General features: G+C 46.1%; 1 protein-coding gene across 2 annotated transcripts in view; it reads left to right on the top strand.

Annotated features, from left to right (window-relative positions):
• LOC110505402 (AT-rich interactive domain-containing protein 1B) overlaps nt 1–9,432 on the top strand; it is a 223,576-nt gene that overhangs the window by 22,510 nt on the left and 191,634 nt on the right. For both annotated transcript variants that reach the window (XM_036962211.1, XM_021584599.2), the window contains exon 2: nt 7,672–7,866. In XM_036962211.1, the coding sequence (XP_036818106.1) occupies nt 7,672–7,866 (195 nt within the window). The remainder of the gene's footprint in view (nt 1–7,671; nt 7,867–9,432) is intronic.

The following is a 9,432-nucleotide window of genomic DNA, read 5'->3' as shown; positions in this document are numbered from 1 at the left end:
TAGTAAGTGCGCAGTCTTCCATTTTTCTAATCCTCTACTTGAGGCCATGCCCGTCTTGCTCTGTGGTTACGGCGGCAGCTGAATAGCCTGTTTATTAGAACAGCTAGACACAGAGAGGCTGATGGATGAAGGAGCGAGTGTAGTTCTGCCCAGAGGAGCCTTTAGCTTCATTTGTGTATCTATTGCTCCTCTTAATATTCACTTATGTATTTTTCCCCTTCTCTGAACACATTACTGGGGAATAGCCATTGCTAATTCATAAACACGCTTGATAATTCTGCCTCATTTATAGTTATTGGAGCCGTAAACTATTACTTCCCCTTCCAGACCATTCTATTAGCGTAGATGGTAATTCCCCTGAATAACTGGTGTATATTTAATATCAGTGTTTATGGCAGGCCTGGTCTCTAAAGAGAGAGAAAAAAACACGGCAGATTTCTTGATAAACACATAGTCTCCTATCCTCCCTGGAGCAATGGGGTTATTGTTGTGTTTTTCCCTCTGTCATGCGGCTGTGGCCGTCTGGCCCGTCGTCTCGTCTCTCCAGCAGCATGCCTCTCTGCCTGGCCTGCCTGGCTCTCCGTCTCTGGCTGACTGGGAGGGAAAGTGGAGCACATTCCTCTCGTGCCACGACTCCCCTCCCTCACATGAAATAACTGTGTGGCGGCTGAAACTCTTTCTCAGGGTTTCTGCTGACAGGAAGTGAAGCGTCTAGCACTCCAACCCAGCGCAGGCCAGCTCCTCAGAGAGGCTGGGAGAGACAGGCAGCATCCGCCTCCTCTTCCTCCTCCTCTACATCAATATCAGAGATCAGGAGAGCTCCTCTAAGACTCCTCAGACACCAGCTAGCCGGCCAGCCAGCCAGCAGAGATAGGTCTCATCATCTATTTATGTGGCTCGGAGGATTTAATGGTAGAATGAATGGGTGCATCTGCTGGCAGTGGCACTACCATTGCAGACCGGGCATAACACTGACAATTCATTACTGTCGACTGACTGGCGAGGGACACAGGATACTGGCATGGATCTGGTGTGGTGAGAGCTGGGCTGGTTGTTGGCAGAATCTTTGCCCAAGTTGTTTGGGTCCAAGCTGTTTTGAATGTGTCTCTTTCTGTTAAGTTCTTTATTTGTTTTCATTCTGTTCTGGTGTGTGTCCATCGTCGCACACCTCTCATTTTGTCATTGAGCTTTTTTCCTCCTCAGTCTCAGTCTTTTTCCATGAGGAAAAGAGTTCCTGCCATCGTCTGACCCCAATCTCTCCTCAGACAGATGAGCTCCCCTCCTCTCCCGCTCTCCCCCTCGCCCCCCTCCATCCCTCCTCTGTTGCCTGCTCTAATGACGGCTGCGTGCTCGCCGTGAGGAACCAAACGCTCAGCCACTTTTCCTTAGCGCAGGGGGGATGCGTTTGCAGACGCACAGGGATGTGTTGTAAATATTGGTGTCAAATGCGGAGGGCACTCTCACCGACTGGCACCTTAGCAGCCTCAGCATCCTAACACCAGGGAGAGCAATTACCAGCATGATCTCAACACAATAGTATGATGCTACTGCTGCTGCCTGCCTGCCTGCATGACAACACACTCTTATCTGCCTCCTCTCTCTCTCTACCTCTATATCTGTCTCTCGCTTTCTATCTCGTTCTATTCTCTCTCTCACTATCTATCTGGCTCTCTTTCTCTGTCTTTCTTCTTCTCTCTCTCCCTCCCTCCCTCCCTCCCTCCCTCCCTCTCTCCCTCTCTCCCTCTCTGTCCCTCCATCCCTCGCTCTCTCCCTCTCTGTCCCTCCATCCCTCCCTCTCTCCCTCTCTGTCCCTCCCTCCCTCCCTCTCTCCCCCTCTGTCCCTCCCTCCCTCCCTCCCTCCCTCCCTCCCTCCCTCCCTCCCTCCCTCCCTCCCTCCCTCCCTCCCTCCTTCCCTCCCTCCCTCCCTCTCTCCCTCTCTGTCCCTCCTTCCCTCCCTCTCTCCCTCTCTGTCCCTCTCTCCCTCTGTCCCTCTCTGTCCCTCCCTCCCTCCCTCCCTCCCTCCCTCCCTCCCTCCCTCCCTCCCTCCCTCCCTCCCTCCCTCCCTCCCTCCCTCCCTCCCTCCCTCCCTCCCTCTCTCTCTCCCTCTCTGTCCCTCCTTCCCTCCCTCTCTCCCTCTCTGTCCCTCTCTCCCTCTGTCCCTCTCTGTCCCTCCCTCCCTCCCTCCCTCCCTCCCTCCCTCCCTCCCTCCCTCTCTGTCCCTCCCTCCCTCCCTCTCTCCCTCTCTGTGATAATTTCATGCTTCTCATTCGTAGCCGGCCTTCATGCCTAGCTGCCTGTGCCACCCAGAACTGAGCCTGTTGGGCTGAGCAAAGCCAATTTGCCCGCCACGACTCCCCACGGACCATTCACACGCTCACCGCTGACATTTGTAAAGAGACACTTTGCAACGCGGCGAGGGTTGATGTGTCAAGCGGAATGAGATTTTGTATTTATAAATATTCACTGACAAACGTTCAGTCCTGGGAAAGCTTCTGCTTCTTTACACTGCCAGGGGAGCGTGGACCATACGGTCAATGTTGTTGTAGGGTTATTTAACCGTTTACCAGCAGAGTACTACTAGCCTGAATGTTATGTGGAGCCCCTTTGTAATATCAGTTTAGAAGATGCATGACACAAAACCATTCAGGCTAGTAGTTAAATATCAGTGACTGTGTAAAAGACTTGACAAGAGCTTTTACCTGTAAATTATTCCAAAGAATGCATGTACTCAACATTTGCCTGTCAGATTATCTGTGTATTTTGCTGTCATCGTGACTGGGCAACGAAGAGTTAACCTGCCTGCTCCTCTCCTCTCCGCTTGATGACATCGGTATTGTCTTTGCATCCATGAAATTAATTTTCTAATCTTAGTCAGCAGGAGTGGGGAATTTGCACACATTAATATGGAAGTCGATCTCCCCTCCCCTCCCCAACCCTGCAGTCTCTTCCTCCCTGTTCTCTTCAGTATGAAACAGCGGGCCGTAACCGTCTGTGTTTCGGGCTAACGCAGTGCTTTGTACTGCAGGCACAGCCATGTGGTTTCATAGGAAGCGGCGGATTTTGTGCTTCTTTACTTGGAAAGGATGTCATTCAGATTGTCTGTTGTTTCTGTGTCTGCATGTCAATTCTCAGGGGACAGGGGTTGGTACAATGGATGGAGAATAATATCCGTCTACAGTATAGCTAATTACATTAAACATTGGTGATTGGTTCTCTTTGTTTCTTGTGATGTACACATAGTGTTTGCATACTGGTATCCAGTATGATGTATGGACAAATGCTCACGATGCTGTCAGGCTTGGGACTGGACCAGAGCAGCCAACTACAGCTAGCCAACAGGGCTTTTCTCTGGGCGGGCTCAGACCTCGCTTCTCTCCCTCTGGACCATCCATCCAGCTCAGCCTTGGACCAAACCCATGCTAGAGGAGAGAGGATAAACACAGGTTAGCAGCAGTGGCTGGTGCGACAATCTTTCTGTTGGAGGGAGGTGGTGATTTGGTCATCTGTGTGGAGGACAGGACAGTGATGGTCACTGTGACTGGCCTGACTGCAGTGTTGTATCCATGTGTGTGTGTGTTTGTGAGCTGGGCTGACACTGGTTTCTCCTTTCAACAGTTCCAAGACTAGCAGTTTATGATGGAGCTGCATATGGACACATGCAGGCAGACACACACACACACACACACACACACACACACACACACACGGAAACACAATCACACAACTGCGTATAGGTGGCAAACAGTTAAATTAGCCAATAAATCTTTGATTTATGTACCCACATTCAAAATGAAATTATAATAATAACCATTAAATCATATTGCTTTTATATCTATTTGATTTTTATTAGTAAATTCTGTTGTTTTATAATTCACATTTCACATTGTTTTGTGGGGAGTGTTTTATTTTTGCTGATTAACAACTTTGCACATTAATGTGAAAGACTGAAACCATTTTGAAGTCATAAAATCAGAGTCAATAGAAGTCTGAAAAGCAATTTAACAGGTTTCACCCGATACTAATTTTGCTCGTGTTCTTTCTTAATAGCTTTGTTTTGCAATAAGCTCACGAGAGTTGAAAACTGCAGGGGAGTTCATCAATTGAATTTCAGATGTAGTAGTGTCTCTTAACAGCTCAATTGAATGGCATGCCCAGATGAACAAAACTGAAAATACATTGGAACAAATAAAAGCTATTTTACTCTATTCCCCGTGACTGTTTTATTTACACTCCCTTTTGGCGAAAACATGATTCAATTCATATTATTCATCTCTTTTCAAAAGTACAGATGTTTCTCCAAGGGACAACAGTTCCTCATCAAAGGTAGTCTTTTGGTATAGAATGAGCTATGCAGTTAACTCATCCCCAGAAATAGGCCTAGTTTGGGATGAAATCTCATTTGATAGAACTTTACAGGACAGCATTGGAAAAAACATTTCTAAAATCAGTCTAGGAAATCAAGTTATGTTGCTGCAGCCTCCATGGCTTGCCGTTATGGTGTAACTTTAAGAGGTAACTCTTAGACATTTCAGCATTTCTCTGTCTCCTTCCAATTGAATAGTGTGTGTGTTTCCTTCCCCAATCTTAGGAGCCCTAATTCTTCGTCTTAGCGTAGCAGTGGCATTCTGAACTCGGAAGTGACACGAGGAGATTTGTTGCGCTCAGCGTTTTGGGGAAAGGGGGACCCACTTGAGATGACCTGAGGAGGAGAGTGGAAGGAGGGAGGTGCGACCTGAGTGTGTCTCGTATCAGAGCAGAGTGAGCGGCGCCGTGCCCTGGATGTGTGGATTGAAGAGCGGTACCCTTTAGCCATTCGCCTGTCTAATTAATAGGAGTGTTAGGCAGGCAGGGAGGGAAAGGCAGACACACTGCTGCAGGTAGGGAGGCAGGCAGGGAGGGAAAGGCAGACACACTGCTGCAGGTAGGGAGGCAGGCAGGGAGGGAAAGGCAGACACACTGCTGCAGGTAGGGAGGCAGGCAGGGAGGGAAAGGCAGAGACACTGCTGCAGGTAGGGAGGCAGGCAGGGAGGGAAAGGCAGACACACTGCTGCAGGTAGGGAGGCAGGCAGGGAGGGAAAGGCAGACACACTGCTGCAGGTAGGGAGGCAGGCAGGGAGGGAAAGGCAGAGACACTGCTGCAGGTAGGGAGGCAGGCAGGGAGGGAAAGGCAGACACACTGCTGCAGGTAGGGAGGCAGGCAGGGAGGGAAAGGCAGACACACTGCTGCAGGTAGGGAGGCAGGCAGTGAGGGAAAGACAGACACACTGCTGCAGGTAGGGAGAATTCAGAAATACTAAAAGTGGCTATTATGTGTTCTAGGTTTAAAGTGATGAAGTTTAAAGAGGGTCATGTGGATAATGCTATTCCTCCAAAACAATATTGTTCCAAAGAATGAACCTTTGAACCTCACACATTTGGGTGTACTTTATGTAATAGGCTTGTATCATTCTCGTGTATGTGTGATTATGTGGCTTTATCTAAAAATATACATGTAAAAGCAACATGTAAAGTGTAAAGTGTTGGTCTCATGTTTCATGAGCTGAAATAAAAGGTCCCAGAAATGTTGCAAATGCTCAAAAAGCTTATCTATCTCAAGTTTTGTGCACAAATTTCTTTACAACCACAGATCACGTTGATTGGCTGGGCCTGGCTCCCCAGTGGGTGGGCCTGGCTGTTCAGTGGGCGGGCCAATGCCCTCCCAGGCCCAACCATGGCTGCACCCCTGCCCAGTCATGTGAAATTAGTAGATTAGGGTCTAATGAATTTATTTCAATGAACTGATTTTCTTATATGAACTGTAATTCAGTCAAAACTTTTAAATTGTTGCATGTTGCGTTTATGTTTTTGTTCAGTGTATGTGGTACCCAGATAATGTTTTCTCAGCCTTAAACCTTTCCATCACATTGTCGTAGGGACCACATGTTACATAGTAGACACATTGTGTTGAGTGTATTTTTTTTCACACTCTCTAAATGGTTAAATGAGTGGGAAATAGATGTAATTGCTGCAATAGTTTGTGAGTGGGCAACATATAATATCATCCAAAATTGATATTTTGCCATATAAAATGATTTTATAATGTGCTAACACAAGGTCACATTGTTTACCTCATACAATTGAGTGAAATGACCTCAGATTGGTGACTGCTTTTAAACAGATTCATTTCTTTGGTTTGGTACCGTTCACTTTGTTATACGCGCCTGTCCGTCACAGGACTTAGAAAGCAGTTGTCATTTTCAAAGTGCAGTTTACAAGGTACTAATTGAGCAAAATACTAGTAATCTGAACACAAATCAGATCCGTGTGTGTAGACGGTAATTTGACATTTTTGTTCTTCAAAATATCCCGACATATTTCAGCTTAATCCATTATTAACGTGGACATTTCTAACCAGTGTTTCCACACTGGGCTATAAATCAAAAAGCCATGACAACAGGAAGCAGCAACAGTATCATTTTCAACGGATCGTTTAGGAATATAAATGATTCTTTTAGCATTATTTTTCAACATGAGTCTACTTAATTAGGTCAAATCGACTGAACGAGCCCAGAAACAAGGTGTGATTTGTTGATTTTGATAAATATTAGTGAAATTGTGAAAATGTGTTTGTCTTGCCTATACATACTCCACATACAACATATTCAGTAGCATATCTCTGTTCTATATGTGGTCAGGTTATGGTCACTGTGGTCAATAGGCATGGTGGTTGTGGTCCTTGGTCTGTGGGTACAGTCTGTGGTAAATGTGTGGTTAGTTGGAGAGGTGATTGGTTGCAGAACAAGCTATAAAGAGCAGGAAACAGAAAACACCATCCATCACTCCCTTCTCACAGAATATTGATTTATTATTTTATATTATTTTTATGACATATTGCATTTACTACATAAAAGTGTTTGGAAAGAAAACATAGTAGAACTTTCCCCAACTGAATGAATGCCTTGGTATTTTCTCTGTGACATGTCTCCTGGATATTGTCCCTTGATGAGCAGCCAGGCAGCATGTGCAATACAGTACAGTAGGCCATTCTGCTTCTCCCAACAGGGTTGGGTTCAGGCCTTATTGAGTGGGGATGTGGAGCTATTGTTGATGGAGGCAGGAGATGAGCCACACGTAGCCCCATGTCTGTCTGAGACAGACAGAGGCAACACATGTCATAAATCATCCATGATGCAGCACAGCGGCGAGGAGACATCACACTCCACATAATCTGCCTTGCTCACGAATCCACAATGCAGGTGACGGATTAACAGCCTGACATTTTGGCTACGATTTTCCCGTTAACTCACCGAGACCCAGAAAATAACCTGTAAATGTGAAATACTTGAAAGGAATAGATTGCTCCTGGCACCTCTCTCTTTTCAGGTTCAGTGTGCTGTGTAACAGTTGTTCAAACAGAAGAAGGGTATTTGACAAACAGAAGTATTTGATATTACTGTTATATTATACCCCTGTAGTCCACTAACCAGTTGTGGATATGGACTAGATTCACCCGAGAGAACCCTTTGTAGGGAGGTCTAGGCCTAGGGGCGTCAACCCCCTGGAGAGATCTGACAGTGAATCATGCATTTTGGTGCGCTCTTAACTGCATACGGTATGAATAGATTTTCTAAAAGTATTGCAATAAAAAGTGGCACTAACCCTTTTCTCTCCCTTCTCCGGTGTTCCCCCTAGGTGGCTTCCGTGGACTTCATGGCTATGAAGCGCTCCCATCTCTACGGGATGGGCAACAACCCCTACTCTCAGCAGCAGCAGGGCGGGCCCTACCCCAGCCAGCCATACGGATCGCCCGCTACACACAGATACCCAATGGGAATGCAGGGGAGGGGCCAGGCGGGCATGGGCGGCATGCAGTACCCTCAACAGCAGGTATGTACACTATGTCCATATGAGGAAGATGCTTTAAAATTGTGCTACTGTTTTGTTGCACACTTGCTCCCTAAGGTCAGGAGTTTGCTCCCTAGGGCCAGGAGTTTGCTCCCTAGGGCCAGGAGTTTGCTCCCTAGGGCCCCCATGCGATATACCAGGAAAAAAACAATTTTCCTCCCTGATGGTTGACACTTGATTTGAGTGTACTTTAATACCAAGCCATGCTGTGTTCTCTGAGTGTATCATGTCATGGTACAGTAGTGTGTCAGATTGACTAGTAAGTATCTCAGTGTGATTGAGAAAGCATCCTCTGTACAATAGATTACAGGACCTGTCACAGTTGTCATAAGTAGCATTACAAGGGATATTTGTTTCTCATTTGGAACACTATCTATTGTATTTCATTTCAGATTTAGCCCAAAGTGCCATGCAGTGCCACCGCTCTTATTTCCGTGGCTGGCATCTGGTATTGTCAGCGGTGTTCATCAATGCGTTCCCCATTGTCTCGCTCTGAAATGGGCTCGTTGATGTCTGTAGTGTGATGAAACCAAACCCAGTACTGGGAAGTCATTCTAGCAACAGTCAAAATCTGTATCTCACAGCCCAGAGTTGCACTTCACTAAGACAATGATTCAGGTGTGTCATGACTGTCCACGAGAATCCAAATAGGTCAGATCAGTTTTGCAATGAATAACTTAAATCAGACCCCCTCTCACCCCAGAGGGGGAAGAAAATAACTAGTGGGGGTTAACAACTCACGCCCTGTTGTAAATCAAGTCTTCAAGAGCGAATGGAAGCAAATTCAACTCTGTAGTTCTGTTCAGGACTACACGACAAGTCAAATTCAACTCTGTAGTTGTGTTCAGGACTACACGACAAGTCAAATTCAACTCTGTAGTTCTGTTCAGGACTACACGACAAGTCAAATTCAACTCTGTAGTTCTGTTCAGGACTACACGACAAGTCAAATTCAACTCTGTAGTTGTGTTCAGGACTACACGACAAGTCATCGGACACTGGACAACTACAAAAGAGGACAACAGTAGAAGACTTGTTGGAACCATTTAGTACAATCAAAGCCTTACAAGCGTGCCACGAAAAGGCCCAACCCCCTTTCCAAGGCTGACCTGTTCACCGAGACATCCCCGGTGAACCCAGGCATTTCACGTAAATACATTCATGATTTCTTACTCAAAGCGGGTGGTGATTTGTGTGCGAAGTAAATGGTTACTGTAGGTAAGAGTAGTTTCTGAATGTACCAATGTTAAGTGTCTCTGTCCCTCTCTTCTTTAACACGCAGCCATGTCCACTAGGGACCTGTTGTTTTCAGCATATTAAGTCTCTAGTCAATAACCGGTGCAAGGTATGTATGTTTATCTTGTGTTCCCATTGAATTAGTCAGTCAAAAAATAATTAAATCAATTTGTGTAGTACTGAATCATAAGTAAGGCTAGGTTTCTTGCAGATGCAAGGAGGTTACGACTGTTCAGAATGGTGATATTGTACGAGGTTATGATTAATAAGTTGACTGTTTATTGATTTTAGAGTTCAATTTGGGAGATGGTA

Source organism: Oncorhynchus mykiss, chromosome 25 (genome assembly GCF_013265735.2).
Source record: "Oncorhynchus mykiss isolate Arlee chromosome 25, USDA_OmykA_1.1, whole genome shotgun sequence".
NCBI lineage: Eukaryota > Metazoa > Chordata > Actinopteri > Salmoniformes > Salmonidae > Oncorhynchus > Oncorhynchus mykiss.
This window is presented reverse-complemented; position numbering and strand designations above follow the sequence as displayed.